Here is a 19,913-nt window from a genome sequence, read left to right as displayed (position 1 = left end):
GTCCTCTGTTGGTTTGGTGCCTATTACAGAAAGTATTATTTTTCAACAGGCACACACTAAGTGCATGTTACATGTGCAATTTTGACGGAGGAGATCTAAAAACACTTAAATTTCAACTCAGAGGACCTGTTTTTCAAAACCCCCAGGGATTTTTTAGTTTGGGGGGAAATCAAAACAGATTTCATTTTTCTATCAACATAAGGGTTCGTCTTCATTACACAAGTAAACTATTCCATCTATAAAATGAAGTGCAGGATTGTGGTTCCACTACAACTTATTGTTAAGTGTTTTGTTTATCAGGGAACCCTTTTTGGTAAACACCCATGTTGTATATGCTGCATCTTAATAAGTACAGCCAAGTTCAGATAAATGTTAAGTAAGTTTTGTCATACAGTAAGTAGACAGGATTTCTGCTTAAGTGGCAGTCCTGTCTCCCAATAACTCATTTTCCAAGAGAAGTCGTAATTTAAACATTAGTTTAAGGCTCCTACACAAATATCTACCCTATGATGAGAATATGGTAGTCATGGTAAGGGCTAGATATTTAACCATAGAAATGAAAAATTTCTTAAATACACCCCCCTATTTTCCAAACTGTATCACAAGGCAAGTGTTCAGCTCTGCATGTTCTAGTGGCACACAAAGGCTTGACTTCATTTGTGTTGCAAGTCAGCAAGTTTCATTATATTTCTATTTCAATTCCTTTACCAGCAAAGTAAAAGCAGAGAGATGTTATGTGACTCTTAAGTACAAGATATATTTGCTTGTGAGACCACAAACTGGAAACTAGTCAATGAATGCTGAAGGAAAAATCAGAGCACCTCAACTTTGAGGACACTCAAATTTAATGTAGTTTCCCTTGGATCTAAAGTTTGTGCTCAGTAGTAAGGGCAGGTTATGTACAAAATTGTAATATTCAATACATGATAGTTACTAAGTGATTAGAATTTAAGCCAAACAATTATGTTTACAATTCAAACACATATTACTATTAATTATTTACCAGTACAGTAACCACACTATGTAACAGAGTGTTATTTTGAAATGGAGTAAAAACATACTCTCATTCTGAAGATCACACACATAATTTTTATAACAGACTCCAGAAAGTAGTATAAGCTATAAATAATGTTTGGTAGCAGAACTCTTAAGATTATCTTTTCATATGTGTTAAAAACAGATCAAAGGATAAGGAGATTTATAAAAGATGCAGTGCTCTTTTACTAAGGCAAAACTCACCACTTCTGTGAATTCATTACTTCCTAAGTCCAGTCTCTCCAACTGAGTCAGTCTGGACATGGTTCTGCACAGGAAGGGGATTAATAAAGAATTAGGTCTAATAAAATACTAGCTACATCAAACCTTCCAGATACACAAAACTTTCATATCAATATTAAGTAGTAATGCTGTTCTGAAACTGGAATGATAACTAATTATAGACAGATTTTTCCCACACTGGTCCACCAGGCACATATTACTGATCTTGTAGACTGCTGAGTGTCATACTAAGAGTACAGTGCAACACACTTGAGGCTGGAAGATGAGCTTGCAAAAACTGAAGACCAGTAAAGAAATCATCATGATAAAGTGTAATGCAGTGGCTCATCTCTTCTTCTGAGTGGTTCAGCTTTTCACCTACAGTGACAGTAAGCCCCTCAGCAGTCAAAGGCTGGTTAACTATATGTTTTCTTCTCAAAGACTACTGCCAAGTGATCTGTTAAAACAGGTGTCATGGGGTAGCTTTACCTTTAAGGCAGCTGAAGAAAGAGGGGAAGTTGAAGGTGCTGATGGCTGATGAGAAAACCACGACAACAGGGAAGAACATTGAATCACATATTGAATCACAGTATCACAACACCTTTTTACCTCTCCAGGCTGCTAAGTTACTTCCATGTGATGTGGTTTGGAACTGTAATTATTTCTCTAGTCATACATTAAATGAGATTACCAAATTGGATTTTGTGACACATCAATACTCTTTAACCTAACTTACGGCAAATACTAAATCAGTGTCTGAAACAGAAGTAAAGTCCATTACTTTAAGCTGTGTTTTGGAAAAATTTCTCCTCTATTTAAGCTCACTTTGGGGACTCCATGGAAATCATCTACCACTGCACATGGTGGTCTACACAATGAGTACTTCACCGTCAACAGCGGTTCTATCTGAAAGTATTTTTTAAGAGACTGTGAATGTCTCATATGAAATCATATTAATGTATTTATTTAATAATAGATTTTCACAGAACAATACTTTCATATATAAACTGCAATTGTGTACATACTAGAAAACTCTGGAAAAATTAAGTATATGAGCTTCTAAATTATAGAGTCTTGAATATTGTAAGACTATCACACCAGTTTCTTCAAGAAACAATTACCTGAGTGCAAGATGCCCTATATGCAGCTATTCAAAGCTCCGGTTTTTCTTAAAATACAGTAAGATCTACAGTTGTTCTGAACATTCAAAAAGAATACACTGGAAAATGTCATATTTACTCAATATTATTTAATGATTAATATTAATAGTCATGTTAAATTATCTCCAAGAAGTAGACTCAAAATTTATTTAGAAATTTGATTTTCATTACATGGGAGTAATTAAGCTGGGGATAACTAGGAATTTAGCATAAGCAGGTAAGGACAAGACCAAAACAAAAGCAGCAGAAGCATTTTTTGCGCTGTACACATATTATACACAGGCTTTAAAGGAAGGCCTCTAGCTAACATTCCTACTGTCCAAGAAAAGAAAAAAAATCCCAAACAAACAAAAAAACATGAAAAGACTACTTTCAAAAGACTTTATGAAACAATTTCCATCATTTCTTGAAGCTAATGAACAGGATGATTCTAAGTAAGCTAACATTCTTTTTCAATTTCTAACTAAACTTACCTGAGTCCCTCTGAAATCCTGCAGAAGACTGATCTCTCAAAGCCTTGTGAAACCATGCCAATACCAATTTTAGTGCTGTATATTCCTAACAAATTTGCCCAAAAGAGTCTCCCAGAAGCGCTGCTGAAGAACTCCTTTAAAAGTATTTTGTAGCTTTTGAAACTTCATAGACCACACTATGCAAACCAGTGTCATGTAACAATGACAGGATAACAGGATAACTTTATTGATTTGGGGCCCTTTTTGCTCCCTTGCAAAAATGACTGATCTAGCAAACACATCCACTCAACTACAAAATATACACCAATGTGTTTGCAAGATGATGGTCTCCAAAATATTCCCTCCTTTCCCTGCTGTTTGCATAGTAGCACTTTCAGACCTTCTAAAACTAGTATCTCCTTGCTTTTCTGTATTGTTTATAGAGAAACACCTTCAGACAAAATGCAAGCAAGGCTTCCAATAATGTTATGGTAGCAGGAAAGTTCAATGCCAAACAATGTTGAAACAAACATTAACTAGATCATGGAGTTATACCTATTTTCATCTTTGACATGGCACTGTGTAATCCCTCCCATAAACTGAAAGCCTTTTTCATAATTCATACCATTGAACTTGGCATCCATTCAACTCAATACTAAGGGATAGCCTAAATTATGCCTCAGATTCTGTTGCTGAATACAGGCAACTTCACTGAGGTTAACACTATAGCTTATGTCAAGTGGCATACAATTCAAGAAGGGTGTGTGTGATGGCAAGATTGGGCCCTGAATCACTGTAATTATACTCTGAAATAACTTGCTTCTTTCTAAAAAACCTTACTCTTTTTATTGACTATTAGGCCATAGAAGCTTAAAAATTAAAAAATAAACAAAAACCCCCCCAATATTTTTACTGGACCATCTTCTAAATTTACCTATCAGAAAAATTACTCTAAAATAGTCTCTGCGTTTTTGTTTTCCTTTCAGTTTATCCAGCTGCTTTGCATTATAATGCTGCCACTTAAAGTCTCTGGCTGCGGATAAACTCCAAACAAAATGACAGATATTTAGCATAAAGTTTGGCATAAAGTGAGGTTGATGTAGTGTGTTGGAATTGATTACCCAGTTTGATTAACATTCTTTCAAGTACTTCATATTTATATGTCAAAAATTATGTGCACGTTTTACTCAGAAAGAGGGCTAGTTTGATGCTGTAGAATTTATCCAAATACATTTCTTTTTACAAATAGGAAAGAATTTGATGTAAGAATATTAGAAAGATGAGAGTCACAGGAAAACAAGAAAATATATTCGTATTCCATAGCAAAAATATTAGGACCTACTGATGCATCTTATTAACATCATGAGTCTTCTGCACTTTTTAAAGCTGTACAGCATCTCCTGTAAGAGTACCAGAATAATAAGACTGGCAGCTCAGCATGTACTATATATTATTATGGAAGTGAAACAGAACTTCTTCATGACAGTTATTGTTTAGGTTTTGATCAAGAATAAAACTCTGAAAACTGAAGTGAACAAAAAGTTTCCCTGCACCTTCAACAGAGGGTATGCTTGACTTAAACATATTAAAGCATGTATTACTGCTCCACAACTGCGGTTTTAGAAATATTTCATGTAATTCATGCTGTCAGTGTTAATTATGGCAATTAAGGTCAGAGTGATCTTATAAACAAAATCTGTATTAGCTGTAAGTTTTAATTATAGCTACTGCTCCTCAGTTGGGAGTAACTTTTAAATTAGAGAGCTACCACTCTAAATTACATGTCCTCTATTTTTTTTCTGCTGAAAACTAGTGATAGCAGAGAAAGCCAAAGAGAATTGACAGTATTTATACCACAGAATGCTTCACACTTTGAAGATGCAAATTTACACTTTCTGATGCTGTACATGTCATTCCAGATATGAGTTCTGGCTTGTTTATACAGCAGACTCCACAGTACAGTATCCAGGCACTTAAAAAGGGAATCCCAATAGAACATAACCCTTGATCATATCTTAGGCATATAATTAGCTACAGTAACAAAAAACATAGCTGTTGTATTTGAAGAGCTGTCAATTTCCACTTCAGCCTACTGCATGCAAGTGCCTCCTAGCATGAGCTGGATAGAGTGAATATTCAACTGTTCGAGCCCCCTCTTCTCCACCAAAACTTTCCATATCCACCAAAACCAGCAACTCTATCAATTTCTGTTGCTAGAGAAAGATCACTTTTACAGTACACCACAACATATTCATGACTCTGCAGGTGGCTATTCACATCCCATCTTTGAGATCTGTTTCTTTCTTCACTGATATCTTATATTTTTGCTAACTTGCTAGGAGCTCCAGAGTCCCAGTCGGAAAATTTTGAGCATTGCTCTTGCTCACAGAAACAGCAAGGACAGCATCACCATAAGCCTGGGCTTGTTTGATGATGTAAGTGAGAATTGCAAGGCATGGACTAGAAAAATGCTAATTTTAGGAAAGAGGTACGATTGGATTTATGCTAAAACAAATGCTGTAGGAGTTTCTCGAACTATACTATACTTACTTTGGCAATATTTTTAACTGGTTTTCTCTAAGTTCCAATATCTGGAGTTTGGTTAATCTGTAAGAGAAACACATAACAAATTACTACGTTATTCTGTATTTAATGACAAAAGTAATTTCTGAACTTACTTATATTACAGAATTAAAAGAAAAAAAACCCTGTAAGTTTGATTTTTTTTTTTTCCTGTAACCTTAATTAATGCAAATTTTGGTGCAAAATTTGCATGTTATTTTAAATTCATTGGCTGGAGATTGATTTTGGTAAAACAACAAACAAACTAGATCCTACCTGCTTTTCTGCACCTGTTTGAACCCATTTGTTTTCCTTCTTCCCAAAGATTTCGGAACATTTCATTGAATTAATTACAGGTACATGTTATCGTCATAATGAAAAGTATGCAGGAAGTAACAGAAAGGTAGGATCCCTTTGCATAATTACTGAGGTTCAATTTCTGCTACTGGCAATGTATCAAACAGTTTAATACAAAAAGTCTTGACTGAGGAATACCCGTAAGGCTTCCATCTAATAGTTTTAAATCCATCTTCGAGAAATTTCCTTCCAAGAATTTCTTTCTAGTCAGCTTCTGAATCCATTTTGGTGTTTCTGTTAGAAGGTGGTTTGACCTTTTCTCCAGTAAATCCTTGGTTGCAAGACAAAAAACATCTCTAAATCGCAACTCAACTGCTTAGCCAAGGTAAGGTCCAAGCAGTCTTGACATACAAGCAATGCACTATTCCCAGTGAATTTTTTTGTATTGGGACAGAAGTGACAAAGCTCCACTTGTTAAAAAAAAATTAAGAAACTGATTTAGTTTAAATACAGATAGGATTGTAATGACAGGAGTTCTACATGTGACCCACTGACAACCCTCACACAACACAAAATAGGGCATCATTAAGGTTCCAGACTCAAAAAGGAGCTTAGTGAATAGACCATTCTTTCCTGAAGGTGCTTAACTAGTGTGTGGTAAGGACAGAGACAAAAAACTTAATTTAAATTAACTGTTAAGAGCTATACTTCATGTAGAAATAAATAAATATAAATAAATAAAATATAAATAAATAAATAAATAAAGCTGAAAACAGTATTTATTTTTCCTCTAGACATTCACTCATTTTGGATGAGTTTGAAAGCAGCAATCTGCTGTGCCCACAAATAATCTAAGAATGTAAGAGTCACCTTGAAAGAGAGGAGAGGTCAGTGCAGCCCAGCACTGCAAGCAGCACTCACCATCTGGTAGCAACTGGATGAGTACCTCCTCCCTCCAACTTTTAAAAAAACCCACAACCCCAACAACCTAACTGTGGTGAAAGAATATCCTAATAAAAACCCCATTCATGGTAACAGCACTGCTGTTCCTCTAGAATATAAGTGGGAAAGACCTCCTAGGCATCCTAGCCTACCTGCACCCTAAGATACCAATCTAGTACAAAACAGAACTTTTTAAAGAGACCTCAGACATTAATGAACATGTTGGGCTTTGATTTCTAAACCAAGCACTGCATTAGGCTTCAGCTGGTGTTTTGCTTTGATGACAGGGAAGATAGCTATACAGTTTGTAGTTTTTTCTTCACAACACATGCAAGCAGTCAAATTTCCGTTGAATGAAGTGGCAGCAAATCTCCCTTCATATGCTGAACTATAAATATGTACACCCACACTTTGCTGACTTTAGCCAGAACTGACTGTACAACGCTTGTAATAAGCTCAAGATTTCCTTTGGTGACAGAAATGCTCATAGCTTTGTCACCCTGTTTCCTGTTCTAATCATCTTTCCTCAGCTAGCCCTAAGAGACTGAAGATAAAAGTACTGAGTTTCTTATGTACAGAGTGTCACAGCAACTACTAGGAAAAAATTCTCAACCTATCCTGGCTGGGAGATACAGGCTGTGTCTAAACATGTAATTTTCTTCCAGTAATTCATGAGAAATACTGGACTGAAGCAGTTGTAATCTCCTCCATTATGACTTGAAGAGCTAATTTAAGCTTAAAATAATAATGCACATCAAATACTAGGTCTAGCTATTTTTTCAATTGCTGGTGCTAAGTATCCAGCATCCATCCAAGCTGAGCATCCAAACCGCCATGAGGAACCTGAAGAAGGGGCATTTAATTTGGAAAACAAAGAGAACTAATTCACCTATTTTAAAGGAAAAATAGAGTTTACAGTGGCAGAATATATATTATCTGAGCCATTCTGTGGCAAAGATCTGTCCTACTTGTACAGAAATATTTAATTTCTGAAATTGAAAAACCCATCACCACAGAACTATCTGCACATCACCAATGCACAAAGCTGTAACAGGTATTATTCAGCAGGAAGTATACATTCTGTAATAGCTTAAAAATTATTTTTTCAGTATTGTTCTTTAATCATAACCATCTTAGCCTGCTTTTAAAATGCAGCAAAACCTTTCAATAAAACAAAATCTCTACATGAACAATTTTCCATGATAAGATCAATATCCTCCCTGAATCTGATTTCTTAAACAATATGACCTGTAAAAAATGTAAAAGATACAGCAGGTATACTCGAAACTTGCTATGCGACAAGCAGTCATTCCTTGGAAATCTAAAAATATTGCATTTACACCTCCTCTGTGGCTTTCCTAAAATAGAATATTTTTATTTTAAATTGTTACTAAAATGCAAAGGCAAGCAGAATAAAACGTATGCAGCTTGCAGGCTGCATTTACAAAAGTTTCTGCAAAACACATATACATATATATAACTAAATTTGATTATCACTGCACATTTATGCAAAAAATATCCCAAAGTAAAAACTCCTAAAACCATCTACTACTACAGATACTACTGGCAAATTGTTGAGAAAGTAGATACAAAGCAAATTAATTGCAGTATCACAGTAAAGAGGCTCTGGAAGCAATATCCAATTATAGACAGCCTCCCCAGGTTTTTAGAATTACACTGAAGAGAAAGCCTTGCTAATTTTAAACACCCATTAGTAAATAATGCCTCCCTTTTAAAACCTTGTCTCAAAATGAGCAAGCAGTGAGTTTAACATGTTCTCCTGATATATTTGTGTATTTAAACGTAAGTATACATTGTATATTCAGACACAACAGATACAATTTTCTTAGGCAAGCATAATAATTCTCAGATACTTGTGCACTGGCATGAAGGCTAATGCCACAATCTGTGCCAATATCAATGCATTCAAATTTGAATTTGGGTATGGAGGAAAAAACCCCACTTTGCCACCTCAGAATTCCAAAGGAGCGGGTACATCATACCAGAAGTCTGGTGACTTTCAGTAAGCCTAACAGGTTGAAGAAGAACAACATCATTGAAGGACAGCAAATAGACAATACTCATAAAAAAGGGAAAACAAGATTGGCATAATCTTGACCTCACAATTAGGAAAAGCTTCAGCACAAATTCTTAAGATGAAAAATAAAGCACGGAGATAAATCCAATGAAACACTGCATGGCTATACTAAAAGTGCTTTCCATTATAAAAAAGTCTTTCCTAAGTATCAGGCTGAGTGTTAGGTTAGCAGTGGTAGAGGTGCTCAAAGTCTCTTTCTAGGACTGTCCTGTACAACATTTTTTAATAGAAACCTTCGAGGATCAGCAAAATGTTTAATTTGGCTTATGCCACAGACAATACAGTGATTTTAAGACACCAAAGGATAAAAAAACCAAACTGTACAGCCTGAAGGACTAAAAAAAATTAGAAAAAAAGGACAAGATGCCATAGCACTAAGCCAAGTACTTAGGATTTCCTTGTAGGCATCAGCCATTTCTAGCTGAACTGTCCAATATTTCAGTTAATCAGGTAGGAAATTACACTAGGCAGCTGCAAAAAGGATAATTGGAACACAGGAGCATAACCACAGACATTTCCAAGAGCAACAGGAAGATAATCATGACACTGTACAAGCCATGAAGAGATCTCAATTCGAATTCTAAATATAGCTATAGATGTCATCATCTTCTGTCAAAAAGAAGATTAATTAAAACTGAAACCCATTGCAAGATACATTAATATAATCAGACACAAAGGAAAACCTACCACACCAGAAGGAAACAGAATTTTATTTAGTCTAATAAAATGAGGGATATGAGAACATTACAAATACAGCAGGTGAGAGAATGGGGGACAACACTCATGAGAAATGGAAGCAATTAAACTGTAGAAACAATGAACACTCAGAGAGAAAGACATGTAAGAAATCAGGTTTCTAACCTGACACGCGGAACATAAAATCCTTGTTGGTTGTAATATGTATTGGCTTAGTTTTTAGGAGACTTTATTATTGACAATAGTTGCTAGTTAAGAGCAGACAACAGAACTCAGTTGCTTCACATATTCCTAAATAATGTAAAGTAATAGCTATAGGGCCACATACAAAAAAAAAAATAATGCACCAAACTAGAAGAAACTGAAGGCTTATCATTTATGAGATTAAATATTTCAAAAGATTCTAGTAGAGTTTGGGGTTTTTTTGTTTATAAAAGAAGTATTTCCATGTTCTGAAGCAGAAGTTAAAAGACACTGCACTAAAAAGTATTTATACCTAGTTGTAAAACTGTGGTATAGCAGAGCAGTCTCATCACTTACAGAAGAGAAGTATTCCATATCAAAGGGGTCTAAACCTTACTTTCAAATGGCATTTTTATGTTTCATTGCTTTCCAATTTATTTGATCTAAACTTTGTCCTTCTGTAGAACACTATGTATTCTATGCAACACTGTTTTAGCAGGTAAACTTAACATACATGAATACTTCAAATTCATTCTCCTAGGTATACAACAGGATTCTGCAAGTCACTAGATTTTAACAAGGCATAACTTCTTCATAACAATCAAGAGAAACACTACAATGGAGAATTGCCTTTCAAGTTGTCCTCAGTAACTGATTTAGTAATTAATGACTTCACCATATCACTACCATTAAACATTATAGAAGATGACCGTGACAAAGAAAAAATTATGAGAATTTTTAATGTGTATTATGTGTATGATTAACTACTTAAAAGATCAGCTGTATCAACCTGAAGTCTTCAAGTTCATCCATAGTGCCTGTTTTGACTATGAAAATTTTGCCATTTGGTTAGAGTATTAAAAAACAGAACAGAAAAAAGCATAGACAATCATTAGAATTCCAACAAGATTATGCGTATTACAGATATTCTTCTATCTTAATAAGGGCTTTTGAAAAGCAAACTTTGTGCACCAGAAAAAAAGCGTGACAACAATGCTTCTGCATTATGATGTTTTGATAGCTGAACGTGTAGCAGATCTGGAGCTCTTAATCATTCATCAGGGAATGACTGGTAACAGAGAAGAGCAAGCCAACACCTCTGATCACAGATGACTAATAAACTAATGGTCACTAGCAGAGAGCTCTTGTGCTTATGTTCCATTGCTTATCTCCTGATCTGCCTAACTACTGCAGTGTTATCTGGGGGCTGTGCTAATCTCTTGCAAACTGTGCTGACCCAAATATAAGTATACAGCCTAAGGCAATGTTTTCACTCAGCAACATGATTGCTTAAGTAATGGCTGTATTTTCTGAAAGAGATGCTTGCTGGACATGGAATGGGTCAGGAAAGTGACAACTAGGAAAAGAGACCATAAAATAAGAATAGATGGGGGAAACTGCAGAAATGGCCAAAAGCAGAGTGATAAGGACAGCATGACCTATGCTCATCTAGGAATTTTCCTTGCATGAGTATTACCCTTTCACTCTTGCTCCCAAGATTTAATCTATTTTACAGAGGAAGCAGATTAGTATTTATCTTGTACTAAAGCTATGACATGTAACAGTTTTGCATAGTCAGCACACCATAAATATGCCAGGTTTTTCAGAAATATTCCTGACAATAAAGGACTTCAGAGTTATAGTTGTACATGAAGCAATTTGTGCATCCAGGATGGGCAGGACAAATGGAATTACAGTTGTCATTATCTGCTTCACTCCAATTACTATACAACAGTAACAAAAATTTCAAAAACTGTAATCTTCCTTACGTACCAGACTAGTGTTGGAAAAGGAACAAGAATGCAAATGAGTTTTACACACTTCATAAGCATTCTTTCTGTCCTTCAGAAGTCAAAATTAAAAGCTGCTGATACAGATTCAGGGCTTTATTTCCCTCTAACTATTGCAAATTCATAATGTACACTTCTTCCCTTTCTTCAGTACCACTTCGCTTCAGAACAAGAAGAAACTGCACTGCAGAAACTTAAAGCTAAATGTATATATTAAGTGTCATGTTCAGCTTACCTTCCAAAATTGGCTGGCAGAAACTCAAGAAAAGCATCATTCAGGTACAGCTGTGTTAGGTTTAACAGTTGAGAAAAACCATCTGGCAGCCTATACAGAAGTAAAACAACATAGTACCTTAGTTTCAATTATATTCAGGGCATTAAGTCATATTTTCTTAAGCAACAGTATGGTACTGAAGTCTTACATATTGATAAAATTTAAATTAAGGGGGTGAATTTCTATAAAGTCACACTAGACAGTCGTTCTCACAAGATGAGTTTCAGAATTATTTTAAGTATTGAGAACAATGTCCAGAAGGCAAGTAAAACTATGAATAAATGTAGTCTTGCTACAAAATTATGATCTCCTGACATGTAATATGAAGAATGCATTAATTAAAAACAACAGGATAAATTAAAAAACACACAACTTCTTTTTTTCCTCAGGAGAGATATATTGTATCTCTGGCAGTGGAGATTTCTGGCAAATTAATTTTGTCACTATAGCAGAAATGAATATTAAACCAGAATTAATTTTTGTTATTAAGAAAACTCTGCACATTCCTCTACAGCCACAGAGAAGTGATGGATTTTAACAAGCTGACAAAGCTACACGGCATAATGAAGGATAGTCCACACAGCCTATTAACTTTGGCAAAGTACTTTAATGAGATACCTATACTGGATCAGAGTGCAACAAGGTTAATGAAGGTATTTCACAGGGAACTCTGCTCTTGTCTCCAAGGGCTGTCACATGTTTTGGGGCAAATTCGAGACTCAGTAGTATTTGCATGAAACATAAAAGAATTTTAAAACTTACTTTGAAATCGGATTTACGCTTGCCTCAACAACTGTCAAGACTTTACAGTTTTTTATATTTTCTGGAAACTCCTGTATGCCTGCAAGATACAGAAAAGGTAGAAAAACAGCCTTTAATTTTTAGACTCTACCACATGCATAAAAATTATGCACATAAAACCATTAGCCATAAAAACTTTGATTCATTTAACAACTAGTGAACTGTTTTTCTGATGTCACATTTTACATACAGCTTTCATTAAAGAAATACTCTTATGCAACATCTTTTTTTTAACTATACTATTCCTAAAGCTTTTCATGTTTCAGGTTAGCAGGCAGCTCACCAAGCAACAAACACACACTAAATTCCCACTGCTTATTGCCAAATACTGAAGTACTTGTGCATTGGAATGTACTTAAGATGAGAACCTCTGTCCCAGTATAATTTTTTTTAAAAAAGGCAACCACTTGGTAGCATGAAGTTCCCAACAGGATCTGTTTATCAAATCCATGGCTTGTATAACATCCTGGTGAAATGGTAAGGTTTCAAATTTTTAAGTAGTTTTACAGCTTCAGAGATCTGAACAGATATCCACCCCAAAATGTGATGTATGCTTGCTGTTAGCTTCTAGATCATTTGAGAGGAGGACAAAAAATGCTCCAGGCACACTTACATTTTAAAATTAAAACAATAAGCAACTTCCCTTTTTGCCAAAGTTATCTCTGAAAATGCCAGAGTGGAGCTACATTCCACATATCTGTCAAACATGTATTTGTCAGAAACTGATAAAGCAGGCCTTGAATATGATGTGTATCTATCAGAAAGAAATCAGTACTGAATCAACCATCACACAAAACCTTAACCTCCATCTTTACTATATATACGCTGTTAAAAAAATTAAAATAAAACCAATGCTATCACAACTGTAGTTACTGTTGCAACATCTTCTTACACCCTGGGACAGGTGTTTTTATTTTAAATATGTCTGTCCTAAATACAATAACCATTCATACTGGTGTCTTCCTACTTGGATTAAGAATACACTGTTGTTTGCAAAAAAAAACCCAAACCCCATATGCTAGTAAATAAAGCTAGTTTAAAATTACTTTTTTTTTTTCCAGTTACCAAACCTTAGCTCTTTAAGCTAATGCATGGATTTGTGTTTGTGAGTGCTTTATCAGGTATGTGGAAAGTGCAACTGAACCCAGGGACCAAGACTGCCAAGAAGGAACTATACTCTGTGAAAGCTTGTTTGTAAATTACTGAGAGCTTGAAACTTCATGCTGCATGAAACAACATTAACCATACAGCTGTTACTGAGAGAAAGACAAGGGCAGCATCACACTCTCATTCACGCTGGCTGATAGAACTTAGTTATGTCTCTCCATATATCTGGCCTGAGAACATGTGGTAAAGCATCTACTGCTATGTAATATTTTTACTTATATAAGAAATTGCAGAATATTTGATGTTAGCTTAAAGCCTGATTATGTATTTGTGCAGTAACAAGACTGACCCAGTACATCAGGACTTAAGAGATGGCAGTAGACAAGAAAAGTAATGACAAAATACATACTTTAAGCAATTGGTGATACTGAGTGATAAAGCCACTATGCAAACTTTTCCATAAATTCAACTAAAACAGTGACACCATTTCCTTCAAACTAGACTTTTAGGTCTTTCTTGACAGACAAACTTGTCATACTACCTCTGAAACTATTGTTTTTGACTCATAGCAGGTATTGTGCCCTGTTACTGCAAGGTGAAAAAACAAGAAAAAAACATGACATTCAGTTAATCCAGGTGTTTAAATACATCTAAATTTCATAGCTATTCTGGGAAATAACTTGCTATACTCAGAAACAGAAGGGACCAGGAAGAACAGAACCATCGGTGGTAATACGGGCCAACACTTCTGACACTTCCTGGCTAAGTAACATGCATGTTCTTGCATATGCACAGGTATAAATAAGAATATAGCTTTTCATATATTTTAATATATATGTGTGTTTGTTTGTGTGTGTGTTCTTATGTTTGAGTTCAGCCATGTGAAGTTTACTGGGTCTGTAAGTGGAGTCAAAGCAGAAGATGGCAATGGGATGCTAATTTAATTACTCAATACAAAATCAAAACTAAAAAGGTTATATTTACAATGTTATAAAGTTTCATTTCTGTAAAGCAATAATGTTATTTTGAAGTCCAAGAAAGGTTAGGAAACTACCAAAGACAGACTAGAAATGTACCTTATCTATTGCTGTCATATACACTTAGTACAAAGAGAAACACACTTCCAAGAAACTTAAATATACATGATCTTAATTTTAGTTGTAACAATATATCACTTTCAGGAAAAAGAATATCCATACATGGAAAGTATCTAACACGACACAGTAACCTGAGCCTGTAGAAAGGAAGTTACAGATGATTTGTATGAAGTGACCTTTTGGTGTCCAAAAAATAAATCAAGACCTCTTTATTGCTGAGGATACAAATTTACCTTCTTAAAATAAGCATTTACATTAATCAGAGTAAACCACTGCTAAGCTCTTCCTTGGAGGCCGAGTCTTGTCTCAGACTCAATCTGTTCCCTTAGTTTTGCTGTTTGAATAATGCTGAGAGATTCTCTAAGCTTAGTTTTTCTCAGAGATGGTCTCACAGCTGGCTTTGGATGAAAGATTGCTCTAGTCCAACACATTATAAACCTTACATATGTAATATTAATATTAGTTTCCACTGTCTGTGTCATGAACTCATGGAAGCAGAGACAGCTTAAATTTGTGATAACTACCTAAAAATCAAAACACATAGCACATCTATGAGAGAGGAGGATGTCAGTGTAAGCTTACTCTCAAAAGAACAGCCAAATAAAATATTAGCTCTCCAAATACAGACGTGTTAAATCAGCATGCTTTTACACATAATCAGAGGACACTACAGTAGTCCCCTGTTTGACTATGCCTTGGGCAAGAGGCAGCAACTGTTTAAACAAATGAGTAACAGAAATTCAACTGATATGAGAAACCTAACAATGAGGAAGCCTTAATTGTGGTTCTTCTTCAAGCTAGAATCATTGTGGTACATAGCATCTTAACCAGCCTCTCTCAGTACTTCAGTACAGATGGCCATTTGGCCATCTTTCAAAATAGCACCATATTGAAAATGACAGCATGAAATATACCTATTACTTGTAATACACATTCAGAAGCTAGGGGAAAAAAAAATCAGAAGACTGCTACTCTCTGCCACAAGATAGGAAGTTGCATTGACTAACTGGCTATATAACAATGTTGTGACCACTCCCTTTCCCTCAGCTATAATCCTCCTGCATGCTAGAAGCATGCAGTTACTGTTGAATTAACGTTCTTTCATTTCTCCCACCAAGAAAAATTCAAAAACCAAGTAGAAGGAAGAATAAACAGATGAAAATAGATAAATAGAAGAAAAAGAGATGAAGGAAGGAAAACGGGGTTGTAAAGAGCACTTTGTAAGAGAAATTATTGCTTGTTTTTCCACTGTTCATCCATCCTCAGTGTTCTGAATCTTCTTTCCATTTAAGGAACCTCAGCAAATTTTAAGGAATTCTGTGACCACATTTGTCTTCACTCATTTTTAATACAGTGCTAATTAATCCATTAGATAGCCAACTCAATCCTTCCACAAACCTCTTACTAGCTGAGTACTGCAAATTGAGATCCACATTTGTTTCTAAATCCCATCTTTCGTTTGGGGTTTTTAGTGCTTTCTCTGTACATTGATACTCAAGACAATAGAAGACAGTGCAACAGATCACCTGGTCTTTTGCAGCCTTATTCCACTTTCATTGAAAAGCACTGTATGGACAGGTTCTTCAACATATCATTCATTTTGTACTTTAGATGGTAACAATCACTGTGTCCAACATATCTCAGTGCTCAACTGTTTTATAGACCATGCTCATCATTTTCCAAAAAATTACCAGCCATCATGCCTGTGGACACGAACATTTGCAGAGCACAGTAGAAGAAAACACAATCTGATGATCATTTTTAACCACCAGACCCAAACTGAATTGGGAGCAAAGTTCTTTTTGTAGTGTAGTTTACCACAGAAGATTTATGTAATAGCTTTTACCATTTATCTGTCTGCTCCTTTCTCCCTGTTTTCCCAGATTTCAAGCACTCTTAAACTCACTGGCCAGTTTCTATCAAAAACAACAACAACCCCCCACAACAACACCCCACCCCCCCAAACAAAACAAACAAACAAACAAAAGCAAGCAAAAAACAAACAAAAATCCCCACCCACCTCCAAAAAAACACATAAAAAATTCCCACCAAAAATCAAAAACAAAACAAACAAACAAACAAAAGCAAGCAAAAAACAAACAAAAATCCCCACCCACCTCCAAAAAAACACATAAAAAATTCCCACCAAAAATCAAAAACAAAACAAACAAACAAAAAAAGCCCCCAAAACAACAAGCAAAAAGACCAAACAAAAGTTAAAAATCCAAACAAGACCTGAAAGAATATTTAAGAAAATTTGGCCATAAGATAAGGAAGAGAAAATTCATACATGGATTAAGCCACAAGCAGAGAGTGTTCATCATTCAGAACTCTTACTTGGCAAAACCTCACCATCTAACCTTGTGATACTCAATCACGATCCAAGACCAGCTGTGGCATGTGCCCAAAGGACATACTAAGAAGGTCATACAGGGATGTTGGGTCAACATACACAAATCTGGGGGCAATTGACCTCAGTTCTTGATCACATAACATGACTGAAATACAGAATATCACCTGATTTCTAACTCCTTGGAGAGCAATAATTTTATTTTTTTTTTTTGCATAGTCTGTCACAGCAAGTGTGCTCAAATGTCCTTCTGCCTGGATTAAGAACTAAGCATAACTGGAGTTCCCTTTACCATCTGGAGTTACACTTACCTCTTCCCCGACACAGCACAATCCTCTCCTATCACCAGAGTCAGTGTAACTTGCAGAGCAGGAGAAAAAACAGATATTTTTTTCACCCAAGTACTGGCAATTCCGTATCTATAGAAAATTGTGCAAGTCAAATCCACTATTGGCAGAATCCTTTACTGCAAAGGATCTCAGTGTTGACAGCCCTATAGGCTCCTGCTTCAGCCCTAATGCAGATGGAGGCTTGCTCTGCGGCATATACTGTGGTCATACCTTATTTCAGAAACAAGTGCTAAAACTAGCATGTCCAGACATCAGTTACAGAAACCATCACTGCTATACAGAAGTGGCAGTCCCTACTGATTTGTAGTACTACTAGTAGAGAGTTACACCTCTTCTTACACAGAAAAAATTTAAATAAACTTAAACAGGAGCAAGGAAAAAGTATTGGTTCAATCCTAAAATGCACACGGGAAGAAAATCACTAACACATATGAAACCTCTAGAAGCCACATAGGTGATGATCCCAAAAGAGTCTGCAGCAGCTAGATCTCTCAGTTGGTAGACAACGCAAGGGGAGGAAAAAAAATCTCTTCAAACAACAGACACACTAAAAAGCTCTCTTGGAGCAAAATACATGAAACTACAGGCTGCTGTGCACTTACTCCACTCTGCACCCTTTCAAGTATAGAGAACACGGAGGCAAACATATAGGTTCAGTTTGCATGATTACCTACTTTGTTCTCTCAGCTAATCTGTTTATCCTGGGTCTAACTTCTGGGCAAGCAGCTCCACCACAAAAAGAGAAGCTGTTGTTTGTTCCTCCCCTGAGGCCTCAGCTACAATTGTCCTTAAAGCCCATAAGGATTTAAGACATCAAAATATTTTAAAGAATATATGCCACGAGTCTTCCAAAAATATGAAAGGTCTGTTTGCAAAACCTGAAATTTTAAACTGAAAACTTGTAACATCAGTCACAGTCTATATTCTTACATATTTATGTATTTAATGTGAGATTGCTGCATACCTTCTGAACTAAACTCAGCACATTTCATTATTCAAAGTAAGCCGTGTATCAGAACCCAAACAATTCAATGCACAGTACTGGCCCACCCACACTTACTTTTTGAACAGTCATTCACCTTCCCATATTCTTTCATTGCTGCAGCTGGTTTCAGACACACCAGCATCTCAGGTTTACATATGCAAGGCTCATCTGTAGGACAGCAGTAACACCTTTCCAGTTACAGTTTTGGGGTTTGTGGATTTGGGTTTTTTATTGCTTTTATAAACATGTACTAGTACAGCTAAGACAGTGCAGCAGACATGTAAGAGTCTTCCAAGCATTCCTCCTCAAACCATTTGGAAGACCTTCAATTTTTAGAGTAAGGTCTTTCTAGGCTTGTTCTAACCATGTATCTTATATAACGTAAATTACAAGGAATATGAGCTGCAAGAAAGGCTTCTCAATATCTGTTCTGTGGAAAAAAGGGATCACCAGTAATTCTTGAGTAATTCAGCCAGACTCCTTGAAGATATGCCTGACACATTAATTTACATAAACCAACACATGCCAGGGCAGGGTAAAATTCCAAAATGTGGAACAGTAGCAGAGTTGTTGACAACAGTTGCGGCCATAATGCTGTTTTGGACAATCTCCAAAGTTACATGGTTTTCAATCATGTTTAATTAATGGATGGAATGCTGTCAAGTACCAAAAGAAGCACAAAATGTAACCATTGGAAGCTGCTTTGCTTCTACCTGCCCTGCTCCCTACTACCCTGGACTGCAAAATTAATGCTATGCATCCAGTCACTTTTTGCTATTACATGACAACTGCCACTCAAAGCACACCCCGTTACAAAAATAAAGATACAAGTTGCTCTCTTGGTGAAATGGCAAGGCATAGTGACAGTGGTGACACCACTGGTGCCTATGCTAAGTTCTTGGCAGAGTGAGCACTAGGTTTGAGCTGGGCAGCCGATTCCTGGAGTCAAGGAAAACTGAGTAAAAGCTGAGAGACCTATCAGGACTGCCAGGAAATGACCAAGTTGCAGCAGTTCTTGCAAGTGAGAGAGAGCAGTTCTGCAGTGGAGAAAGGAATAGCCAGGAGCAAGCGATCATGGGAGACTTAAATGGGTCCTGTGAGTGTGAGTAACTGGGAGCGTGAGGAACAGGATGTGTGGCTTTAGAAGGAAGTGGCGCAGGGGAATGCATATCAGTTCATGAGAAAGGACACAAAGGAGAAGCCGCTCTATCCTACAGTGGTCAACATGCAGCATGCATGCAGCAAACTTTTTTGGCAACAAAGCTGGTGTCTACCCATTGCAACTGCTGGGCTGAGCATGAGACCCAGAGAGTCCACAGCCTCCTCAGACAGATGCCTAAACCCGAACAGACTTCCTGAAGTCTCAGGGTGCCATCCAAACCCTCAGCTGAAGGGAATGCCAGAATCTGCGAGCCCTGCTAGACCCCAAAGGCAGAGTTGAGTGCCATGAGTTCCCAGACAGACAAGCTTCATTGCATAAAATGCTCACTGGGCAGTGTACTATTTGGGAAT

General features: G+C 36.3%; 1 protein-coding gene across 11 annotated transcripts in view; it reads right to left on the bottom strand.

The window, feature by feature from the left end:
• ERBIN (erbb2 interacting protein) overlaps window positions 1–19,913 on the bottom strand; it is a 116,811-nt gene that overhangs the window by 33,542 nt on the left and 63,356 nt on the right. For all 11 annotated transcript variants that reach the window (XM_015652939.3, XM_015652940.3, XM_015652938.3 and 8 more), the window contains 4 exons: window positions 12,474–12,552; window positions 11,673–11,762; window positions 5,420–5,476; window positions 1,240–1,303 (listed from right to left, as the gene is read on the bottom strand). In XM_015652939.3, the coding sequence (XP_015508425.1) occupies window positions 1,240–1,303; window positions 5,420–5,476; window positions 11,673–11,762; window positions 12,474–12,552 (290 nt within the window). The remainder of the gene's footprint in view (window positions 1–1,239; window positions 1,304–5,419; window positions 5,477–11,672; window positions 11,763–12,473; window positions 12,553–19,913) is intronic.

The sequence above is a fragment of the Parus major genome, chromosome Z, assembly GCF_001522545.3.
Source record: "Parus major isolate Abel chromosome Z, Parus_major1.1, whole genome shotgun sequence".
Taxonomy (NCBI): Eukaryota; Metazoa; Chordata; class Aves; order Passeriformes; family Paridae; genus Parus; species Parus major.
The sequence above is the reverse complement of the archived record's forward strand: the minus strand, read 5'-3'. Positions and strand labels throughout refer to the sequence as shown.